This window comes from Uranotaenia lowii, chromosome 1, assembly GCF_029784155.1.
Source record: "Uranotaenia lowii strain MFRU-FL chromosome 1, ASM2978415v1, whole genome shotgun sequence".
Lineage (NCBI taxonomy): Eukaryota > Metazoa > Arthropoda > Insecta > Diptera > Culicidae > Uranotaenia > Uranotaenia lowii.
In genome coordinates, this window is record NC_073691.1 from 155,528,475 (window position 1) to 155,553,776 (window position 25,302).

The following is a 25,302-nucleotide window of genomic DNA, read 5'->3' on the forward strand; positions in this document are numbered from 1 at the left end:
TTCAGTAATTTACAGCTTTGAAAATAAAAGCGGAAGCCGCTATCTTGAATTAATGATGGCCTTAAGCAACAATTTTTTTCCTACTATTTGGACCCTTTCACTCAATACTCATATTGTAAAGATATTCATACCACTTTCGGTGATTTCAAGTTTTCAAAGATGTATTTTTTTAATTTTAACTCAAAACCAACACGCATAACTTACCAAAAATGTGTAAAAATGGGAGTTCCAATTCAAATATGTGCTATCTAATCTGAGCGTGTCCTGTTTTGACATCTTGATCGAGAACTGTCACTAAGTTTTATGGCGGTTTAATAATCATGCACTGAGTGCTATTATAGAACATGCTAAAAAAAGCTTGGAGCAAACTTCTAGGTTTGTGTTTTATTATAGTTTAAAAAGAGCATTCATAACTCTTTCAAAATAACTAAAACAGCATGTTTAATAAAAGTTTTATTAGCGTTTTCAAAACCATCTGAAAACATATGGTCGAAAAAAAAATTATAAGCATTCTGCATGACCATAATAAAACCGCCATAAAACGAGCTGCACAAAAAATGCCATAATTAAACCATAATAAAACTACCTAATGCTAGTTGGCATAATCTGTGTTACTTGGGTGGGGTTCCCAGTGTAACGGGGATTATTTGCTATTTCGAAATTGCACATTTTATAATAATCTGTAAATTGCTTATTCTATCCTAAAGAAAAATCCATTATAAACTCAGAACAACTATAAAATTCGGCTGTCATACCTAAAAGTTATACCTAATTTTATTATCATGCCTTTGGAGTTAAATGTGGTATCATTTTGCTCGAATAAAGGTGGAACAATGCAAAAATTTGGGTCTCATTTTTCGTATACGGATATCTTACTCATTCCAATTGTAGGTTTTATTGATACCTTAATGATGCCTTATTCAGTCAACGTTTCAAAACGATTTTTGAGGGCATAATGATGCCACTTTTAGGTATAGTTTACTGCCAAAATTTGGCATGATAAGTTTTATGATAATCATGTTTAATCCTATTTTGTGTTCAACATAAGCCGACTTCATGTGTATAAAAATGGATTTCTGTCTGTCTGTCCGTCTGTTCCCTATAAACTCGGAATGTACCTACTTAACCGATTTGCGTGAAACTTGGTAGGTTAGGGTATTAGAGGCCAGGGAACGTTCCTATTATGGTTTGAGACACTTTGCTCTCACAGGAAGGAGGGGAAGGGGGCCTTCCAAACAAAAAACAAATGTTTGCAAAACTAAAGAACCGGTTAAGCATATGGTAGGGGAGAGTGGGGTATCGTGGGCCATGGGGAAACGTGGGCCACTTTTGATATCTCAGATGTGTGTTGAGATAAAAATCTCAAACCAACTGTCATCGTCGTCGCTTTGCGTGAGCATATATTCCTATATGTTGTTGACTGAAATACGCATCATAGGCTTCTTTTATTTATCAAGCTAAAAAAAGTTAGAAAAATTTACTTACATAATTAAAGAAACACCCGCTAATTTCATCGATGGGGAACCTAAAGTGCATAACAAAAATATGCTCATACGCTTATGATCTTAGTTTTGTCATGATCTTTCACGTGGAAAAGAAATTTTCGATGAAACATCAATAAGTCACACAAACGCAACCAATTTGCAAATCATAGCTTGTGGGGAATCGTGGGCCACACATCTTGAATCGCATATATTTTTATGTTTTTATACACATTCAGAACTAAAAATACGTTTTTATTATCTGTAAAGTTTTCTTGTGCCAAATGAAGAGTTATGAAAAATATTTTGTCTATCCTATATAAGAAATTTGACCAAAACGTTCGCGAGGCAGGTTTTGGAATCTATGCGATCATACACAACTCTCTTTTTTATTTCATCATCTGAAATTGCTTTAAAATAACGAAATGAATTAGGAAATCACAGTTTTGGGTCAACTCATAAACTTTGCATGTTATTTGGTCAATTTGGATTTGGTGGCCCACGATTCCCCACCATTTTTCAAAATCCAAAAAATATTGCTTTTTTTTAAACAGTCAGAATTTGGGGAAAATAACTTATTAAAAATTTAAAAAAATACCTTGTGATACCTTGAAAATGTAGAAAACCATACCATTTTTTATTTTCATTTTATCATTTATAATAAAGAAGTTATGGAACAACGAAAAAGAGTGGCCCATGATTCCCCACTCTCCCATACCAAATTGGGCGGGGTAGAGTATTTGGGAGCCAGAAATATTTCTCTGATTATTTAGTATCCCTCCCCTTTGCAGTCTAGAAATAGGAGGGGGCCTCTCTCATAATTTTTTACATAACTCAAAAACTAATCAAGCAAATGGAACCAATTTGGTATGGGGTGGTATTACGAAACGAGAAATGATTCAATGAATATTTGACAACCATCCCTCCTTCCAGTGGGGAGAAAGAAAGAGGGAAGAGGGGCTCTCTTATATTTTTTGTATAATTGAATAACTAATCGAGCAAATTTCCTACAACTTTTTGTATAACTAAAGAACAAATTTCGCATTATTTCCCTGAATCTTTGGTATCTTTTTACCCCTCCAGTGGGGAGATAAGGAAAGGGAGGCGGGATCCTGTAATTTTTTTACATAACTGGAAAACTATTCGATGGAATAGTTGGAATGCGAGAAATATTTCTATGATTATTTCAGACCCCTACCTTCTTCTTTGGGAAGATTGGAAGGGAGAAGGTAGGCGCCAATACAATATTTTGCACAACTCGAAAACTTATCTAAGAAATGAAGGGTTTTTGGGTACGATTATTAGAAACGCTTACCTCCATCAAGTAGTGAAGGATACGAAGGAGAAAGGCTGGGGGCTTCCGTACAGCTTTTATTTAGCATTAATCGAGCATTTATCAATCAAAAGGGACCATCTTTTATAAGAGAAGTTATTATCATTATTATTAATTCATCGAACATTCAAGTTTAAATGAATATTAAAAACAAAGTCAAACTGAATTAAAAAACCTGGATTGGCATATACGACGAACAAAACGACTAGTAGGCTCTCCAAACTGGTATAGATGTTCAGTATTCCGGAACAAACGCATCATTGCACTTAGTGGCTCGTTGAAGCCGTATGAAGTTCGGTGAATTTGACTTGCGAGTAACGAATTAGATCGTAGATTCCTCGATGGGGAACTGAAGTTTATCAAACTTAGCAGTTTGGGCGATTGCACTTCTCCATTCATTATTTTGGCGATGTATGCGACCTGTTGAGTCTTTCGGCGGCATCCAAGAGTATCAAGACCCAAGAGCTGACATCGGTCTGGATAAGCAGGAAGATCTTCGGGATGGCGCCAGGGCAGGTGTCTCAAGGCGAATCTGATAAACCGTTTCTGAACACACTCTATTCGCAGAATCCAACTTAACTGGTAAGGAGCCCAGACAATAGAAGCATGTTCAATCACTGACCTGACGAGGGCACAGTACAGAGACTTCAAGCATAGAGGATCTGTGAAATCACGTGCCACTTTGGTGATGAATCCGAGTTGACGATTAGCTTTGTTGATGACTGAAGAGCGTTGACTGTTGAACGTGAGTTGCGAATCAAGTATAACTCCAAGGTCATTTACCTCCGAAACCCGGTTCAAAATCTGGTTGCCGATGTTATAATCATAAAGAAGTGGCGTTTTACCTCGATGGAATGTTATGACACTAACGGACAGTTTGTTCAGTTTACACCAATCTCCGAAACGATGCAACAGCACTTGAAGGTGAACGCAATCAGCAGTGGTTTCAACGGGAACAAATATTTTTAAATCATCAGCGTATCCAATTTTGGTTCCGTCGTCTAAGCTGAGAATTAGATCATTAAAGAATAGCGCAAACAATAGAGGTCCCAAGTTACTTCCTTGAGGAACGCCAGATTGATTCGTGAAGGGAAAAGATATGCTATTGCCAAGCTTTATTCTTATGCATCGCGCAGTAAGAAATGAATTCAGCCAAACAATCATGTTGTTATGGATTCCAAGCTTAGCCAGCTTAGCTAGTAGAATTCCATGATCAATTGTGTCGAATGCAGCTTTGATGTCGGTGTACACCGCGTCAACTTGTTTTTTCTTTTCCAACTGATTCTAACAAAAAGATGTGTATTCCAAAAGATTCGAAGAAACTGATCTGCCTGGCATGAACCCGTGCTGTTCAATGGCTATATACTGTGATGAGGCGCGTTAAAGGGCATCACTTACAATAATTTCAAATAATTTTGATCCTGCTGACAAACTGGTAATGCCACGATATTGTTTCACGTTACGACGTTCGCCATTCTTAAAGACCGGAAACATGAACGAATTTTTCCATATATCAGGAAACTTACGTTGCTGAAACGACTGATTGAAGATTCGAGCTAAGGGCAATGACAAAGCTTCAATGCAACGACAGTAAACAACAGAAGGAATTCCATCGGGCCCAGGAGAAAACGACGTTTTGAGTTTCCTTGCCGCAGATTCGATAGCTTCTCGATGTACTGTAAACGTGTTAAAGTCAATCGCATCAACCGGAACGTGAAGAGTTGCTTCGTTGCACTCGCTTCAGATGAAATAGTGTCCAAAAAGATCGATCGAAAATCTAGCGTAACATTTCAAAAGGGCGAAACTACCAAATGTAAACAAATCGAGTTAACGGTTATTCCGGATGCACGCGGTTGCACTTTACCTATTAAACGCGGTTTCATCTTAAAATTACTTAAAACTTTCAAATAATTGATAAAATTCAATTGGGCGAAACTTCATGTTGATGCATTTTCGTTGGAACATGAAGTTACGCCTATTCAATATGGAGTGAATTTTTCTATCCGTGTAGGGCCAAAAGGCGTAACTGAGTTGACCGTGTGTAACAAAACGGCCTAATTAGTTTCTGCGTGTAGGACGAATGGGCGAAACTTCAAAACCAAAACAAAAACGGCCGATCAATTGGGCGAAACTTGCAGGCGTAACTGGAATCGAAAACAATAAAAGGGCGAAACTCGAAAATCTCTGAAATTAAGTGAAAAAAGTTAAAGTTCTTGATAACCATCGAACAATAACTGAATATAATGCACATTTTTTTATTTTGTTGGACAAAAAGTGGTCGATTTTTTAAATAGAATTTGAATAGGTGTTCCGAAATTTCAAACGCGTTTTTCTCGTTTCGAGCTAACTGCTAGTTTCGCCCTTATGAAATGTTACGCAAGAAATGTTCTGCAAACAAATTGCAACACATATCTGGGGAATTTACAACACTTTCATTATAATACACTGAAGACGGCAGGGAGCTAGATTTTCGTTTGGAGTTAACGAAAGACCAAAAACTTCGGGGATTTCTGCGTAAACCAGATTGTAAACGCAAAACATAGCTCTTGTAGAGTAAGGCATTGAGTCTTCTGTAGGCAGTGCTTGCTGTTCTAAACCGTGCTGGCTGGTGTTCAGTTCGATTTTTTCGGAGTTTTCGTAAACAGGCATTCCTTTCACGGCGAAGTTGTCGCAAGGTAAGTGTGCTCCAAGCGGGTGAAACAGGTGGTTTGAATTTGGGAACAAACGAATTCAACCACTGACAAATCACATTACAAAACGAAACTGTCATCAGGTCAATAGATGAATTGCCAAAAATTGCGTCCCAGTCAATTCCATTCAAATGTTGTGAAAGCAGCATAAAATTACTCTTCCGGAAGTTCAACGATGTGTTGTTACTCTCAAGGTTTGATGAGCCTTCTGTGACCAGCAAACTAACAGGTAAATCGAAGACGATGGGAGGGTGGTGCGTATCTACAGGTACCAAAACATCGGGGGCAGTGCTAATTTTAATTTCATCCTCACTAGGGCCGAAGACCAGATCCAGCGTCCGTCCAAGGTGATTCTTGATTGCATTGAACTGAATCAAACCCAGCGAATTCATTCCATCAACCAAGGTGGCGGCAGCAGCACTAAGAGGATTCACAGTTAACAGTTCAGCGCCTTCACCATTGACCTCCCATGTCAATCGAGGTTGATTATAGCGCAGACACCAGATACCCAGACTGACCACTCAAGGCTGATTTTGGCGCTTGTTCCGCAGCGCTATCTACGGGTTATCGTGAAACTAACGGCCACCTACACAAATGGAAAAATCTTACACAAATATAACTATTTTTGTGTGCATATTGAAACGCCCTTGATATGTCACGCACACATTTGCATTGCGCTATTTGTTTTTTTTACATCTAGCGATGAACACGGTCATTTTTTATTACTTACTTTTGATAGAAGAAATAACACGATATGGTTCGAAAACCACTAAAGAACCATTTTTGAATTAGAGCGCATTAATCAATTGTGGTTAGAATTCAACCACAAAGCTAATAAAAATACATCGACAGAATCGCTTACGATCTTAACAAAACGTTTGAATTACTTTCGTAATTTATGTTACATTGGTGGTATGTTTGAAATCAGGAAACCCACTTTAAACGATGTGTGAAGAAACTCATAACTCAATTTTGATCAATCAAATTTAATGCAATTAATACTTGCAATATTGCAGTTTGAGTTCATCAGTAAACTTTTAGGAGTTGCCATAAAGCGGGCCACAGACTACACAACATTTGTACAAATGCGATGAAATTCCATGAAATTTTGTCGCTGTAAACACGATTTGCATAGTGTATGGCACTGCTTGAATGAGCGCCCAAACGGTTGGAGTAAAATCGGTCGGGATCGAAATATTTTGTACAAAACATCCTCCCAGCCGGGGTGGAGATGGTTTTTTTGTTGCTGTCGCTGTTTTCGCCAGCAATCGTTTGTGTTCGAGTGAAAAATGTTTGTATAGTGTGTGGGCGAGCATAGATCAAACAATCGTCGTGGAATCATCGAATTTGTACAGGCCATTTGTGTAGTCTATGGCCCGCTTAATGTACGACTAAGCGATGATTTCTCAAGGATTTCAGTTGGATGAACATTAGCTTGACATTATGTGAAATCAAAGAAAATAAAAAGACACCCGTTCAGACCGTCCCAAAAAATCAGAACTAGTCAAGAAGCAGCAAAAGTCAATCAAAAGCGTTTACACGGTGAAATATCCCTATTACAATCCGGATGCCTTCTTCTTCTCTTCTTCTTCGTTATAGTTTTTCGGCCAGAGAATGGATACTTATCGAAAAAAGTGGAGTTTTTGAAAAAATGTAATTGTTCAAAATAAAAACTCGCACCGAAATCAAACATAATGGAATATATGTATTGCCTTTTTGTAAAAAGTATTGAAGTCCGCAAGAAGAAATTGAATTTCAAAAGAAACTCTCAAAGTCAACAATTATGATGTCTTGTTCTGTTGTATTCATCAAGGCATTTTTTATTGCAGGTAGTTAAACCAGCTACAAGTCGCCAAAAACATTACAACCTGTTTTACTTGTAATCGTTTCTTTTTCTATTAAATACATAAAATAATTCTATTAGGATTTTTTTTATTCCTAACTGCTTTTCCTATACAGAAAAGTTTTCTAATCTTCGCTTTTAATGTAAAATAAATAATACTACTGCTTCGAGTGGTGTTCTTTTAATTTCTATTCTCCATCAATTTCCGTAGTCTACCTGGCAGGTATGGAGATCCGCTTCCACTAGTGCGTCATTCCTTTACACTCGTTGACAATTGTGCAGGTGCTGATGCTGATAGAGTACATTCGAGACGAAAAAAATATCGGTCCCCCATTCCGTAGCCGAACGCACGTTTGATCTCGCACATCCAGAACCGGGTAACGTTACCCGTGAGTGAATGCCGTTTTACGGACTGTCACTCGTAATGCTCAGCTCCAGCTGTTCATGTTTACCATCGTTGCCGAAACCATTGCTACCGCTACCTTTAGGCGAATCATCAGTCCAATAGAAGTTGGTCTTGGGCTGAAGGTGGATCAAAGAAGCCTCAGTCACCGGTGGCTCTTGATTAATCCGACCGAAATGTCTTAAGTGCTGTTTGGATATCAGCTTGTCCAGCTAGAGTTCAGAAACTTGCTTTTGACTTTGCACTTCGGCGACTCGGAAAACGCATAACAGTTCATTATTTTCCGGATTGAAGGCTTCTGGTCGGAATTAGTTCGGAACCATCGGCCAATGATGTATAGGGTACGGGTTCACCAACATATAAAACGACGCAGAAATTCCACAAGCCATCAGTTGAATACGTTTGTTGTTTTCCAATTTTATAGTAGCAAGAATTCCATTTGAAGCAACATTTCCTTTCGAAGAACCGCTCTACTGCAGTGCTGATAGTGTTTAAACATCCATTAATCGATTCCATTATGGTTGTACTACTGCGGAGACTCGAAGCTTCGTAGACTCTCTTCAAACTAGCGGCTGTTCCTGTAGGTTATGAGAAAAACATGAATGAATTATTGGATGTAGGCAGGGAAACACTGGGATTTATTACTGGATTGAATGTGCAAAAATCCATCATAATCAAACAAAAAAGTATCGATTTTAGTAAAAGACGAAGGAGCTAACATCAATGTTTCGAAAAAAATGCAATTAAAGTTTAACAGCTCCCAGTAAAAAGATTATATTGTTATCTTTCATTCATCTCATATTTTCTTACTTGTTTTCATTTGAAGAATTTTTAACCTTTCAGCAGTTAGTAAGCCCTAGTATCAGTATCAGTAGTGAATAATAATGAAAAAGATCTTACAGTTTAGCAGGACAGATTCTGTTTCGGTCCTGTGTGTGTCTTCAATCCAGCCAGAACAGTAAGTGAGGTATGCGAACACAGTTTCAGAAATTCCCCGCTTGCATCCACCACTAGTAATCGATGGACGGGAAGCCCTTGCTCGGATCTGGCGTAAACAAATGCATACATTTCTTTCTAAATTTTACAAATCTCAGTATACCCTTACCTTTATGAGATCACTGTTCCTGGGAAAGATCCAGATGGTAATCTGGAAAACAACGTAAACTGGGGCCAAACGCTTCCAGCAGTTATCACCTGAAAACGTCGACGATAAACAACACTGACAAAGTGTTTTACACGTTTTCATTATTTTGTTGGTCAAATTTCGAACCATTTTTTGAATATCGCACGTGAAATTGATTTTATCAATGGGTATAATGAAATGAACGTGAATTCATCACATCAAAATCAAAACATTTAAGGAACTTACTCACACAGCCATACGAAATTTGACATTCCATGCAACGACAAGAAAATAAAAATCACCTTAGTTTGCATCAAGATAGTAATGTTCTATTACCATTCAAAATTCTTTTTGGTGATGTGGAAAAGCATTGAAGTCGATAAATAAGTCTTGTGCAGCAAATTATAGCTATTTACTAGGCAGCGGTAAAGGAACATTGAAATGAACGTTATTCAAAATTATATTTTTTGAAGAATGGATTCATTTTGTAAACTAATTACTTTCGGACTATGGTTTAAACAAAACTTTTAATCAATTAAATGTTCCAAATTCAGTGGATATTTGCCCTTGTTTTCAAATTTTTTTCTTAGAATTGAAGATTTTTAAGTTGATATTTCTCAAGCACATTTGCTGTTGTGTACGAATGAAGATGTGAAAAGTAGTCTAAAAATGGTCGCTTTTTAAGTTGATTTTCCTCCAAGTCCAGAATAATGCCAAAAAGGCCATTACAGTTGTTTTTTGATATTTCTCACTCACACTTAAGTGTGTACAAATGAGCAGCGGAAAATAGCCGGTCGACACACACGGTCGTTTCTGAGGTTAGTTTTCCATAAATTTTTATTTTTTAGTGAAATAATCAGCATTGTATCACAAACACTTCATTATTTTTTTTCTTCTGAAAATCGTCTAAACAAGTTCTAATCAATCCAACGATAATGTCAATAACTTTTTTTTCACTTCCATAGGTTTGAGTATCTATATAGGTATGAGCCAAAAAAATAACAGTAAAGATGAATTGGAATTCCAGTTTTTCAAGAAGTTATAGGTAGTTTGTTTTTTTTTGTCGTAGTTAATTATAAAACAACCACTCAGATTAAGACGAACAATTCAGAATTCAAGGAATTATTTTTTACGGACATAATAATTTTCATACTGTCACACAGCCGATTAAATTTCGAAATACAAACTTTTTAATTGCCTCTTAATCAAGGACCGAAATAACCTAACATTTGTATTTTTTCATCTAAATTAATCAACAATCATTGTTTGTACAACATTCATCTCTAATTATGATACGCAGTAAATGAGAGTAAACAATTTAACATCGAAGACAAAAACCAAAACGAAATGATTTAAGATAGAATTTCAAATGCTGATAGGTGATTCAATCAAGACGATTTTCATTTGGCTTGTTAATTGTCAAGTGTATTTTTTTTTCTTGATGAAGCACAATGGTTTCACGATGCCCCGTCAGATGGCGTCTGATTCTGGGCGATTTGTAGTTGTATGGGCTCAACCGCCACTGATCAGTCTGGGTATCTGGTGTCTGCGATTATAGTCGCCACAAACTAATACAGACTCGCCAGGAGAAGCTCGGTTGCACAGTTCACGCATAGTCGCCACATGGGACTCTAGAAAGTGGACACAACTGCTTTTATCGGGTGGAATATATACGGCACATGACAGCAATCTTATTCCGTTGATATTTTCAGCAACACAAACTTGTTCTAAGTCGTTTCCATGTTCCGTTGTGACAAAACTACTTACATGGCAATCAAAACTCCATCGAAGGATTTTTTGCTGCTATTTCGTGGACTGCGATCGCAACGAAAGACTGTATACTCGTTGCCAGGGACGGGATAATGTCATAGTCATGAGCCAAAAACTGAGACTAGTGACCCATTCTTTTCCTCACATGTCGTTAGTTTAAGATTTTTTTTGAAATGAAAGCATGCTATGAATGATTATTTTGGTAAAGAAAGATTTTTCCATTCTGTCATTGATCATTGAAATCTCCAATATATCGGTCATGACATGATAGTTAAAATGGGTCATGAGAAATATCACCAATGTTTTTTTTTGCAACTTTGTTTGCTAAGCTGATTTTAAAATGTTATACTACGGCAAATTCTAACTAACCATAATATGTGGCCGAAGATTAATCCTCGGTTACACGAAGTGAGGCGACGCCCATTCGGCCTTCGGCTATACATTCGGCAGACACAGCATCACCACCAGCCAGTCGAGTTGTACCGTCGGAAAGTGAGGACAAGAAGTGATTTAGGCCCAAAACACATGGTCTCCCGATGCCCCATTGGGGTGGACTTTGTATAAAAATTATAAAAAATGACCTTTCTAGATTTATTTTTATTTCCATTTGATTCCCAAATTTCATTCATTGCCCACTCTTCTTATACGTGACATATATTTACATCACGTGAATATGAATGGTATTTATATTCACATTATCGGAATATTTCTGTCATGACATGACCCATGACTGATCATATTTTCTTAGGTATAGTGATCCAAAATAAATTTCGCTGTCAACGTGAATGAATGAATATTTTCATTCCTGCTCGTTGCCAAACAATTGGGATGAACTAAATGAGTCAGTCAGGCCCGTCTCAGTCAAAATTATGACATCATAGGTATAATCAATATCAATCAATCAATCAAATAAAACTCCTCTATTTTAGTAACACCAAGCTCTGTCGTTTGGACGGTTACACAATGCGGAGCTGGAAAGCACGGATGTATGACTAGGAGAATTGCTCGAATGAGACAAGTACTTGCCTTGACATGGCAATTGGAAGCCTTCCCCTGGACCACCTGACCGAAAAACGGGACGACAGTTGTTAGCGTACCAATAATTTTAGACCCTCCCTTTTTTTCAGGGCGGAGTAGGAAAGGAAAAAAGTTTTTTTTTCATATTTTATTTGACATAACTTGAGAACTTATCAAACAAGTGTAGCCAAATGTCGCATGCTACGTTATTTATATAATATAATAACCACGTTTTTATGAAAATTCCCCTCCCCACTTTGGAAGAGGGTGGAAAATCCATACCAATAAAACATAAATCATAAATCTTACAAAAACACATAAAAAATTCAGTTTTTGAAATACAAATTTTAAGATCAAGTTTCACTTAATCATCTCGAGCCGCATTTCTCATTTTGAAATGCTTGTTTCAGATTTAGATGTTTCATTATTTTGGTACTGGTTTGCCATCATATTTCATCAAATAGATGCTTTAATGAAACCTAATTTTGTCATCGGGAAAATAAAGGCACCAAATTACGCTATCATTTTTTACTGATAGCTCACTTTGGCTGTTGTTTGCTATCGATTCGGGCATCAAAGTCTGCTCGGGAAACCTTTGAGTTTTGAAAAGACTTCAGTAAAAGTTATTCTAGATAACATTCTCCATGTAGGTATTCATTTTCTGCCCTTCCAATTCCATCTTATTGTTTTCAAGTGTCTTTTAGCAAAATATGTATAATCTTATTGATTCAATGAGGGAAGTGATAAAACATAATTTTTTTTCTAACTTATTGGTCTGTCTGATTAATTAACAGGCCTGACTTCATTGCTATAAGTTTGAAAAAGCTGACCACCGCAAAAAAAAGAACAAAACAAAATCAGATGGTCAAATCGTGCGCAAAATATTTGAACCCTTTTGAACCTAGTTATTTTGAAAATTTTTGCAATGGACAGCCAAACGAACTCTTTAGCGGGCACTTCCAGGCACGTTTCCAGCCAGAAATTTTTCGTCGACATGTCTCGCCTGGATTTTCCGGAGATAAACAAAGAGAAAAAAAATGAAAAATTTGTTGTCTAGTATTTGAGGAAGCTGGCGAATTGTATGTAGAAACCGCAAATCAGTCAGTGTTTCTCAACGATTAACACGATGAATAGCTAAATATACAAAGAAGGATACAACCAAATGCGACCCTGCACAGCATCTCAATAGCTCTAACAAATTTGTCACTCTGTTTTGGTTGGTTTATGGAATTGTGCCATTACGTGAAAACTATAGTGAAGTGGTGAAAAGCATTATATTTTGTTTTGTTTTTGAAAAAGGGTGGTTAATACACCCAAAATTCAGCCTACACTAAAAGTGACTAAAATCATGAGTAATATTAAGGACTGATTGACTAATATTAAGGACTGATTAAGGATCTGTGAGAAACTGTTTTGTGCTTTCCTATACAGCAAAAATAATTCGTGTAATTTTAGATCGGAAACGATGCACGAAAACGGAATATCGTTTTTGATCTGAAATTCTATCACGGAGTGTAAATTTGGATCGAAAACGGCTTATTGTCGTGTAAAAATACACAGTGATGTAAAATTTTTGAATTCATTCTGGATATTTGCTATTTTTAGTAAATATTCAGGTTAAAAATATTAAAAGCCTTATGAAAAATACAAAGATACATTCAATATTTTTATTGAACACTTATTTTGAAACAAAGCACTTATAGACAGTAAAATAATATTTTTCACCACATAATGGGCAGCGCCGGAAGTTACATCAAACGTTGACAAAGATGTCCACCCTGGTCAGTGTCACCAGTCTTATTGTTAGGAGGATTTCTGTCCCGGACAATCCGGATCCACGTCACTGTAAAAAAAGAAAGAAAAACTGTTAAATTTCGACAAGTTTAGTTTTTTTCCCTTTATTTCACTTCATTTACCTTCATCCGTTCGTAATTCCATGGCATTTTCGAGCTTTTATGAATCAAATAACGCTTTCAGCAAACAGCAAATCTTGCTCGTGCGGTGCCTGTGTAGAGCTTCGAAGTTAGAAACTTTGCGATTTTACGTCAGAGGCTGGAACTTGAGTTCCCATTTTCGACAGACTTTCACTTTTTACTTTCACTATCATCACCTCGAGTGAAAACAAATAAACTTAAGCCGCGAAAGGAAGGAAAACAATGGATCTGTCATTATTTACATCGTTTTTATGTAAAATTATCTCTTATCGTTGCTTTCTAAATCATGCAGTGTAAATTTATTGCATAGAGTTTAATTTTACACTTTTTATTTTAAAGCGATGAAAAATAGACCAAAAATAGTTTGAATTTACATCGTTTTTGAATAACACTAGGAAAAAAATAGATGCCACACATTTTAGATTGCGTATAATTTTAGAAATTTTTTGCTGTGTACTGCCTGCTTACATACACACGCACAGCCAGCAGCTTAGCCGGAGCTTGTTTGCCGGCAGATCCCTGCAACGATATACAACCCGTGTGGAGCACATCTATCAGATTTAAGCTTTTTTTCAAGCTTTTTTCTTCAGCAGATTCAAGCTTTTTTCTTCAGATTTAAGCCTTCATCTCCTATGCTCTCACGGCAAAAAAGCTTAAATCTGAGGAAAAAAAAAAGATTAAAAACGATATTCACTAAGACTTTGCAAATAGATGTTGGTCACACAAATTGCCAATCCTTTTCACATCGTAAGACAAACAGATCCCTGCAACGATACAGGATTTGTCTATGTATCGTGTGACCAACATCTATTTGCAAAGTGTAAGTGAATATCGTTTAAATTTGGGTGATAGGAAGGAGAGAGAGGGGCTTCTTTACAATTTTTCGCATAACTCGAGAACTAATCAAGCAAATAGAAACAACTTTGGCATAGGAAAACATTATTTTATTATTTTTATTTTTATTTAGGAAACATTAGGATACGTAAAATGATTGTTTGCTTATTTTAGACTTTCCTCACCTTCAATTGGGGATACAGCTTGGTAAAACGGGAACTCAGATACGATTGCATAAACCAAGAACTTATCTAACAAATGGAACCAAATATGACATGGGAACAATTATACAATCGCGCAAATGGAACAGAATTGGACATTTGACTGTATTTGTATACACGGAATGTTTGATCTCGATCCCCTCCTTCCAGGTCATCAGGGGACTGAGATAAACGGAGAATCATCGTCAATGATCAAATAAATTTTGCAGCCAATGATTGAATTTGTGGTAATTTGTTGCAATTTGTTAGAGAGAATTAGAAGGTTTAAGTTAAAATGAGAGAAACCGGTGCTCAGAGAGAGTGAAAATGTGCTAATTCCCAGTAAGCGCGTCCTCTCAGAAATCGACAGAGCATGCAAAAAATTGAGAGTTGAGTCACCGAACTTAGAATAAAACGGTTAACTTCGGCGACACTCCAAGAACGCAAATATTTTCATTCGGTTTTTCCTGCCGAGATACCTAGAGGCAACAAATACGAATGCGTACATGCGAAATCAGTTTGAATCGTACACTCGCACGGTGTGGTCGCATTTTGTCCCCGTGTCCCGTGTGTGCTTTCAATCGTAGCTGTCGACTTCTCAGGCAGGCGAACACGCGTCTCGGAGGGAAACATACAAACACGATTCGGATTGTGTTCGTGTGTTTCTCTGGAGGGCGTGTCTTAGCTTAATTCGTGGCACTCACCCAAGGCACGCGTATGGTGTGTTCCTCTCTAACGATGTGATGATGCAAAATCGCCAGAGAGATCGTTACGATCCCTCTGGCGATTTGAGTTACCTCTCTGCCGATTCAAATTTACCGGGTTGTTGCAATTTGTTAAGCAGTTGTGCAATTTTGATCATTACCTTTCCAAATGCAAAGAATTCTCTCTCCACTGCAATCCCTTGGCTCTGATACTAATTTTATAGCACAACTCCACAACTAATGAAGCAAACGAAACCAAATTTGGCATGAGAGGGTATTCGAGCACAAGAAATGTTTTTCCGGTGGTTTAGCTTAGCCCCTTCCTTCCATTCAGTGGAAAGAGAAAAAGTGGGAAGAGAGTCACTCATACATTTTTTTTAAATATTTCGATAACTTATCAAGAAAATGGAACCAAATTTGCATGAGAGCATATTTGTGTACGGGCAATATTTCTTTTTTTTTTCATGCAAAGGGTAGCAAAGCACACCGGGTCAGCTAGTACTTTATATTTTTTTCATAAACATCATCACTTGCTTACAAGTTGCTTTTTAGGAATTGCTTGCTGGAGCTCAACAGCAACGATGTTAATAATCGTTAGCACAACGGAACTCCCTACTATGGCCCTAATCAATGAGTAACCCAAGTAACATTTAAAGTTTTATAGCAGGCTACTAGATAAAGTTTTGGTTTTATAGGGGGCTTGATCAGTCTAATAAAACTATCGGTGTTACTTGGGAACATATGTTGTACCTACTTAGCCTAGAGTGAACTTTAAATCATAGGGTCCACATCTGGGACTACACCCCAGGCTGAGGCAAGAATCACCCAGCGTTCTCCAGCGGGTTAGGCCAATGGATACAATCTATAGCTTAAACTAAATAGCTCCAGTCAGACTCAGGCCGTAATAATGAAAATTGAAAAAACTTCTGTACGTCCTCTGAGTTCTGAGATCCATAAACGCCTAATCTTGAAATGAAATCTGATAACAGCAACAGCTATCAGCTGGTCACTCTCAGTCTGATATCTAACAGGGGTGGAGGAAAACAGAGCCATCGCGCCGAGGAGTCAGAGGTACGATTGGGGTCCACCAAATTGCCCAAGCAACCAAAAGTCGCGTTTTTACTTAAAGATGGAACTCCGAAGTTCACATTTGGCTGAAAAAATTTTTTACGGGAACTTCAGGTGACTCTTGTCGCGTAAAAGTTACTCAGGAACTTCCATCGCCCTTTGAAAGGTTAAACTATCGATAACAGAACTTCTAGGCGCTTTCAATGGAACTTCTTTCAAGAAGGTCGATAACGTTCGCGTAACATTCCAAAACGCACCATTATGATACTTGAAGGTGTTTTAAAGAACCTATATCGGAATTCTAAGCGACATGTCATAAATGTTTTTCAAGAAGGTCGATAACGTTCGCGTAACATTCTAAGGCGCACCATTAAGATACTTGAAGGTGTTTTAAAGAACCTATATGGGAATTCTAAGCGACATGTCAAAAATGTCTGTCAATTTTTTGTCATGGTATTTGTTTTGTTTATATCTGTACTGATATTTACAAATGAAATTCAAGATTTTTTCGAATTTTTCTTATAAATGTTAAATAAGATATTCGAATAAATTTTGATGATGCGAATTTTTGTTTTGATTCATATTGTGTACTGAAAGTCCTTTGAACGAAATAAGGTACCTTCTATTGACCAACCCACTCAATCATCTCAAATGACATTAAGTTTAAATACTAATCATTACAGTGGCAATTAGCTATTGATGGATTGGTCGAGAGGCTGGTGAGTTTCATTGCAACCTAGAGAGCAGCGGTTCAATTCTCTAGGCGTGTAAGCAGCTTTTGTAATTAAAACAATATAATAAAAATCAATGAGATAGACCATGATAGACCGGCAACCTAGCAATCTGACATGTGGTTGTCAGAGCAATCTGTCACTCGGATTTTTTTTTCGGCGCGTAGAAGTTTCTTGACATTCTCTTAGAAGCTGAATAGCGTTCTCTACAGCCACCTAAACGAACTTGAAAGTAGCTTTAAGAACTTAAATTTTGGGCTGATTAGCATTCTCTTCAGACACAAACGAGAGCTGATTAAGCTTCTATGGAACCTTTTTAAGGGAATTCTGGTTGCTTGGGTGGGCACTGGCTAGTTGTTGTCGTTGACCGATATGTACAATAAAAAGCAAAGAATGCTGAAGCCACCGAGCGGGTGGTTTTAAGCTTGCACGTAAAGCCGCATCAGTTCACGTCAGTCGATCTCGGTATTCGGCTATGTCCAGTTGACAGTCGGGAACGTCCGCGGCGCGATGATTCGAGACTAATTTTTTTTATCAACGATCGAAAGGGTTTTTTTTTTTCTTTTCGCGTTGCGTCAGATGTGATGTGATAAGCGAGAGGAATTCGCGTTGTGTTAAGAAAATATTCAAATAACATCGAGTGAGTCAGTTGGAATCAACGGATTACCTGAAAACTTAGCGAAGCTTGGAATTTCTCCTCAGATAACCAGCTCTGAAGGAACCTACTTAGAACTGATGTGTCTTAGTTTGCGAAAAGCATTTAAAGCTCGAGAAGTGTATACTGAGACAACTTTACTAGTTACATTAGTGCTTATCTGTTGATTTATTGATTAGGAAAAATGAATGAACTAAAGTTGAAGCCCATTGAGGATTCTAATCTGTACAAACGACGTACCACGTCTAGAGAAAATCTGCTACATAGTGCTAATGGAGGTCTACATGGTGCCGAGGTTTACGATCTTGTATCGACAACTTCAAATACGTATGTCAACTATCAGTCCTCCCATCATCAGCCAATGGGAATGGCGGCCTTCCCGAACGAAAGTCTTTATCAGAACACTTTGGTTGGTCCGATAAGGGCAAACGGGCCACATCTGTCATCGAGTGGAGACATTTTTCGCGAGGATTTGAGACCAAGTGCTACGTCGACTGGTAACGGCTTTGCTGGATTCAGTCAAGCGACGACGACAAAGACTGCACAACAACATTCCTTTTATGGTGAAAACATTGTACGTGACTTGAGTGCCCTTAATTTGGGCAATAGAACCGGATCGAGTGAGGAGGATTCATCGGCGGCAACGGTACGATCGCTACCAGTAGCCAGCGGCCAAAACAACAGTGTAGGGCGATATCAAAATTTGCCGAATCCTCACTATCAGCAGCAACAACGACAACAGCAGAAGAGGATGGAATTCAAGGATCAAACCGGCCGATCTAATATGCAAGTGATGGGGTCAGTTTTACAATCTATAGATAGAATAAGGTCGAGACTGATAAACTATAGATACCGTTGTTTTTTATGTGAAAGTAATGGGTTGGATTTCCGATTACTCATAAGTGGTTGGTTAGTGATTCACATGTGAAATGGGATGGAATTTAGGAAATTGTTGGGACACTTCATGGAAGACACACTTACGATTATTTCACAGCCTATAAATTTTCACCCATACTCTTGAGCAGTAATGCATAAAGCACCTGTATCCGTGGTCTTAACAGCCGGTTTACACCCAAATTCCGACAAAAGCAACCACATCCGTGGTCTAGAACTGCGTCGAATTGGATCCAAATCTCAAGAATTTTGGATCAATCTTTATACCGGTTCTTAAAAAAGTTGAGTTGAAACTAGTATAATGGAACACCGATGCGGTTACTTTGGTCGAAATTTGGGTCTAAACCGGCTGTTTGGGTCACCGATACAGGTGCTCTGAGATTTGGAACCAATTTGATGCAGTTCCAAACAGGGCAGGTAAATGGTTCCATCAAGTACCCAAAGTAAAGCGATATTGATACATTTGGAGGTATCACTGTCATGCAACACATGTATCATATCACCGTTACGTATAGTAGGATATCGCAACATTTTAAATTGAGTGACATCTGAGCCATCGTGATGGTTATGTTATTATGCTCTCTGTCATTATAACATCCTTTTATGTACAGAATGCTTTTTTTTTTTCTAAATTCCGTGTTAACCTTCCAAAGCCGTTCGCAAAATATCCGTTTTGGGGAAATTTGAGTTGTAGTTTGATGGCGTTCTCCTAGCTGAAATTTTAACCGATTTTGATCATATTACATTCATTTTGTAGGTAATTAATTCTTATTACTCAACATTTCAAAATAAAGTCGATATGTATAACCAGGTTATTAGAAACTGGTTCAGAAAGTAAAAAGTCCGAAACATCAATTTCTATTTTTAAAATATTCATAACTTCTGACAGCTTTTCTGAATTCAAGTGTTTCCTTGATGTTTGAAATTGTCAAGAATCCATCTATTTGACAACGTATAGATATGTTGGGGTCCAATGGAAGTTTTGACCGCTATCTCAGATCTCCCGGTAGAAAAAAATCTTAATTTTAAAAAATGACAACCAATTTTTGCTTTGCTTAGCGGTATTTCATTTCCCAATTAACCGATTTTCAAAACTTAAATTTTATTTTTTTGTCGTTAAGGGGGGGGGTAGGGTCTAACGGGTATAAAAAAACACCATTTTCACGATTTTTTTCTAGAGCAATCGTTCAAACAGATGTATTCAAATTTTTTGCATTATACAAAGCATTGTTAAAAGAACATTTAGTAATTTTTTCGTAGAAAAATATTGAAAAATGAGCCGGTGACGGAGCACTTTCGAGGATGCCTTTTAGAAAACAAGATTTGCGGTGGACACTGTATCTCAGCACAGAATCATCTGATGTCAAAAAATCAGAGCAAAATATTTTTAATAGATGTTTTTCTAGACCCCAACGTTTTTATTTAATTTAAAAAATTTTTTATGAAATTTTTGTGGCTGTTTGAAGTAAAAACTAAGATTTTTCACAAAAAAATCCGCCATTTTTCACCTGTAAAATCTCCCCAAAGTAAAAAAAAGAAAAAAGAAAAACGTTGGGGTCTGGTATTTTATATGTAGAAAATATGTTTCAAATTTGAAAAGAATCGGATAAGTAGTTTTCGAATGACGATGTCCACGGACTTTAAAAATGTGCTTTCGAGAAAAACGCTTTTGAAGTTTCTACTCTTGCTTTCTTGCAGTATAAGATAGGAGGAGATAACGACCTATAATTTCTACAGTTTTGCTTCAATTGCCTTGAAAATTTGACACAACATTCTTGAAATGAATTACAATAAGAAAATAAATAAATAAAAAAATCGATTTTTTGAAAGTGTTAGACCCTACCCCCCCCTTAATTTGATCATCATTTTCATAGAACATACTTGGTCTGCCAAAATTCCCAGAACAGCCTTGGAGGGTTAAACTTATGGTAAAAAGATCCGAACGACGGCTATCAAAGTCTCTCGTTTACACATGGTCGGCTCCACTTGCCTCAAAGTGCTGCTTCTTGAAGGGGGAACTATCAAGCGAATGGAACTTTAACCAAGAGTTTCGGACGTGTTTTTAACGTAATGACATAAACGTTTAAATAATATACATATATTATAGGTTAAATTTTTAGGGGATGGGAAGGGGGGAATTAGGAAAATTTGGGACTTTTTTTTCGCATTTCTTGCCGACGAACGATGATGAGATCTGGAGCTGGTCTATGACTGCTGGGTCTTTGGTGACGGTTCTCCCAACTTATGCCTGAACCATGGATACACGTTGTTGGTGGGTGGCCGATGGGAACGGCGTTGATCAGGATCCGAATTTTCGCATCGTAGTGGTGTCCTGGGGAGTACCTGAACCGAGAACGCCCGTGGGTACACTTAGACCATGGTTGGCAGTGAACGAGATTTGTGTGTCATCGATACGAACCTACAGCATAAACTTGTATGCAATTGATACAAAACTTTACACTTTAATCCGAGTTTTTGGGCACACTTCCGTAACTGTGTGCAGTGCGAGTTTTAGGAGAATGGTATCAAAACGCTTCAGGAGAAAGCATTTTAATTTCGAGAAACTGATCGAAAATACCACACAAATCACCAAATTAATCAACGATATGATATGTATCGCGGTCGAATGTCATGCAAAAAAAAATATGTCAGCAACAGAACTACAGAAAATATGGAATTCTATGACCGTTTCGTCGGTGACGGGAGTGAAATAGAGATGACATTTATTTATTTATTCATTTCGCCAAACATCGCATTCTTAAACCTAGGAGCTACAATCTTAATATTAAGTTAAATACTAAAATGTTAGGTTCTTCAGTGCCTGTTGCCGTAAAAAGCACTTTTTAGCTGCTGTTTAGGCATAGTAACATCTTTGTTCTGGTAGTTTTTATTATAATTCTTCATTAGACAGCAGCATTCGAGCAGAGGTTAAAATAAACAGATTTCTGGTTCTCAACTGCCGACACGGACAATAAAAGTTTAACTGATTTAGTAGATAAGTAGACTGAACACGCTGATTAATTATGTCGTTTACAAAAGAGATTGCAGCAAATTCTCTTCTATCACTTAATGGTTCAACATTTATTAGTAAACAGCGTGCTTCGACATAGGCTTCCCTTTTGAGGTCGGACGATAGTGAGCGATATTTATCAGCACTGGTTCTAAACCGTTTGACAGTTAATGGAACTCGAGTAGAGTTGGATAAATTGGATCAACTTCGTTGAAAGCACAAACCTGTGTCCGGTGCCATTCAGCGTCAAAGGTAGTGTCGAGCAAGAAATCAACCGTCTGCACAGTCTAGGAGCCCTACAACCAGTCGACTGCTCGGACTGGACTGCGCCGATCGTGGTCGTCAGAAAGCCAAATGGTAGTGTCCGAATATGTGCAGATTTTTCAAACGGGCTTAACAGTGTACAGGAGGCCAACCAGTACCCTCTTCCCCTGCCGGATGATATTTTCGCCAGAATGTCCGGATGTCGTGTTTTTAGCCACATTGACCTTTCTGATGCCTACCTACAGGTAGAGGTGGACGAGAACAGCCAGCCCCTACTCACAATCAACACTCATCTGGGGCTCTACAGATTCACACGGCTATCTCCAGGCACCAAATCAGCTCCCGACGCGATTCCACAGATTACTAATGCGATGACTTGTGGACTTCAATTCACCTCTGATTATCTGGATGATGCTACCGTTGGTGGAAGATCAGAGGAAGAACATAACCGGGACCTACATCTCTTTCTTGGTCGCCTCCAAGACTACGGGTTTACGGTGCGCATCGAAAAATGCCGATTTTTCATGTCCCAAATCAAATACCTCGATCATATTCTGAATGGTGATGGTGTTCGCCCAGATCCAGGAAAAGCTATCGCTACCGTGCCGCCACCTCACGATATTTCCACTCTCCGTTCATACCTCGGAGCCGTAAATTACTATGGCAAATACATTCCAAAGATGCGCAAGTTACGGTTCCCTATGGACACATTGCTGGAAACGGGGGTAAAGTGGGAATGGAGTGATGCTTGTCAGAATTCGTTCGATAGATTCAAACAATTTTTACAATCACCGCTAGAACTCACTCACTACAACCCAGCTTTAGAGATAGTGGTATCAGCTGATGCGTCATCGATCGGCATTGGAGCACGAATTGCGCATCGGTTTCATCGGATAGAACAATTAAAGCAATTTGCCATGCTTCCTGGAGCCTTACATCTGCCGAAACAAACTACAGCCAGATCGAGAAAGAGTGCTTGGCTCTCATTTTTGTTGTGACTCGATTCCATTGTATGCGTTTTGGTCGGCACTTCATCCTTGAGACTGACCACAAACCGCTGTTGGCCATTTTTGGGTCGAAAAAAGGCATTCCAGTCTACACTGCAAATAGACTCCAGCGATGGACCTTGACTCTTCTTTTAGAATATGATTTCACAATCAAATACATCTCAACGGACAGTTTCGGGTACGCAGATATACTGTCACGGCTAATCAACACCCATATCCGTCCCGAAGAAGAAGTATGTCATATCAATCGAAATGGAGAAATCTATCGACAATGTTATTCACCAAACGCTTGAGGTGATCCCACTTACAAAACGATCCAAGCAGCAACAGAAGCAGATTCACTCCTTAAGCCTGGTTTACAGTTCTTGTGAACTCGAACTCGAACGTGAACGTGAACTCACCACAGTGAAAAAATCTTCCGCAGTGAAATGTCAAATCGGTCAAATCTTCAAAATTAGTAAGAGGTTTGTTCAACTGCGGGTAGAAATTGGTTTCGATCGGAAAATGACAGATCATTCAACCAATGTTTTGATCGATACTTTTCGAACCAATGCTCAAATTTAAATTCAAATTTCTCAAAAAAACATATTGTTCTTCTTCAAAACATATTCAGCTTTGCAAACGATTGATTTAATCAAATAATCCCAAAGTTCTTATCTTTGAATACAATGAATTTAAATTAAATTTTATGAATTTAAAGTACTCCCAAAAAGTATTTATCGATCAAGGAGTAACGAGCTTTAGCGATTCGTTTCTTTTGAAAAACTTATTGAAAGGACGTTATGATATAACTTCTACAAGATAGCCATTTTTTGTTCTTGATTCAAAATTGACAAACAAAAATTTCAAAATTACTTTTAGTTAGTGAAACAATTGAAAAGGTTTTTATTTAATTAAAAGGCATCAGTACTCTTTTGTTTGTTAATTTTTCTGCTTTTCAGTTCTCCTTAAAACACATTATCTTGGAATGATTTCATAAATTTTTAAAATTATTTCCATACCTTTTCTGAAACACACATTTGAACAAAGCGGAATCTATTTTTTTTATTTCAATGGAATCTGGCCATTCGATGATCTTCATTTAAATTTATTCGTTGAGAAGCTCTTCCAACAGGTACATTTATTCGTCGAGAAACTCTTCCAACAGGTGCAATTAAATGATGCACAAGCGGGTTTTAAAGTTAAAAAAAAAATATCGTATATGCGTTTCATTTCAAACTCGTAGTATTTTAAGCCTTTAATTGCCTTCAAATGTGCTTACAAATTAAAAAACTAATTTTTTATGAAGCAAAAATTTTTCCGTCATCGGTGAAAAATGTTTTCAGAATGCACATTGCCATTCGGACGTGAAAATGAACGCGGAATTTATATTCACCACTCTTGTTCGTTTTCCGTTTTCACGTTCGCTCAGTGCGTTTACACTTCGAGCGGAATGTCAGTGAACGTGGAAAAAATATTCCGCAGTGAAAATCGAGGGAATTGAAATAAAATTAATATTAAAGGGCTTTGAACAAGGAAATCAGTTCAAAAATAATCGTTCAACCATTCCGCATCTATTCCACCTAGTTTCGCAGCCATGAAATGCAGCATAGTCGAGTTTTTGAAGAATATAAGTTTTTTCATTTTCACGTTCGAAAGAACTGTAAATGCACCTTTAAGTAGGTGCAAAACTTCGTCCATCGAGGATGGCCGAATAAAAAAACCGAATTGAAAGATCCGCATCAGCCACGGTATAAATAGACAAGGTAGGCTACTAACTCGAGTAAACAACTCGTTTGAATGTAAACAAGTGACGTCATTACTATCTTCGAATAGCGTGCCAGGCTAAAAGTTTTGCGCGCGTAAGATAATGCTGCATACACCGAGAATCACTAGATGGATAGTAATGACGACATTATCGGGAAGATATCACCTTATTATATTGTACACCGTGCGCATCAGCAGCAGTTCTTTTTACGTCGTGACGGATTATTCATCATCTCCGGCTGCCTTACGTATGGTGAAATATTGGTCATACCAGCGAAACATCACAAGCGAGTATTACAGTTGCTCCATGAAGGTCATTCCGGCGTAGAAAGAATGCGGTCCATCGCCAGAAATTACGTCTACTGGCCTGGGATCGACGACGACATAACGCAGATCGTTCGTTCTTGCGCTGAATGCGCGATTGTGGCATCGACGACGGTTGGTACTTTCTGATCCTGGTCGACGCCTTCAGCAAGTGGCCCGAAGCTGTTCCCACCAAACGCATCACCACCGAGGCTACATTGGCTATACTGCGTGGCATTTTCGCTAGGTTCGGCATGCCAGAAACTCTTTTTAGTTACAACGCTCGTCAGTT

General features: G+C 37.9%; 1 protein-coding gene across 3 annotated transcripts in view; it reads left to right on the plus strand.

The window, feature by feature from the left end:
• Positions 1-25,302, plus strand: part of LOC129740628 (LIM and senescent cell antigen-like-containing domain protein 1) — a 43,118-nt gene that overhangs the window by 8,495 nt on the left and 9,321 nt on the right. The window contains exon 1 of one of the 3 annotated variants that reach the window (XM_055732361.1): positions 17,600-18,584. The exons of the other annotated variants lie outside the window; for them this stretch is intronic. Coding sequence (XP_055588336.1) covers positions 17,971-18,584 — 614 coding nt within the window. The 5' untranslated portion in view covers positions 17,600-17,970. Of the gene's footprint in view, positions 1-17,599; positions 18,585-25,302 lie in introns of those variants that run through there. 3 annotated transcript variants of the gene reach the window in all.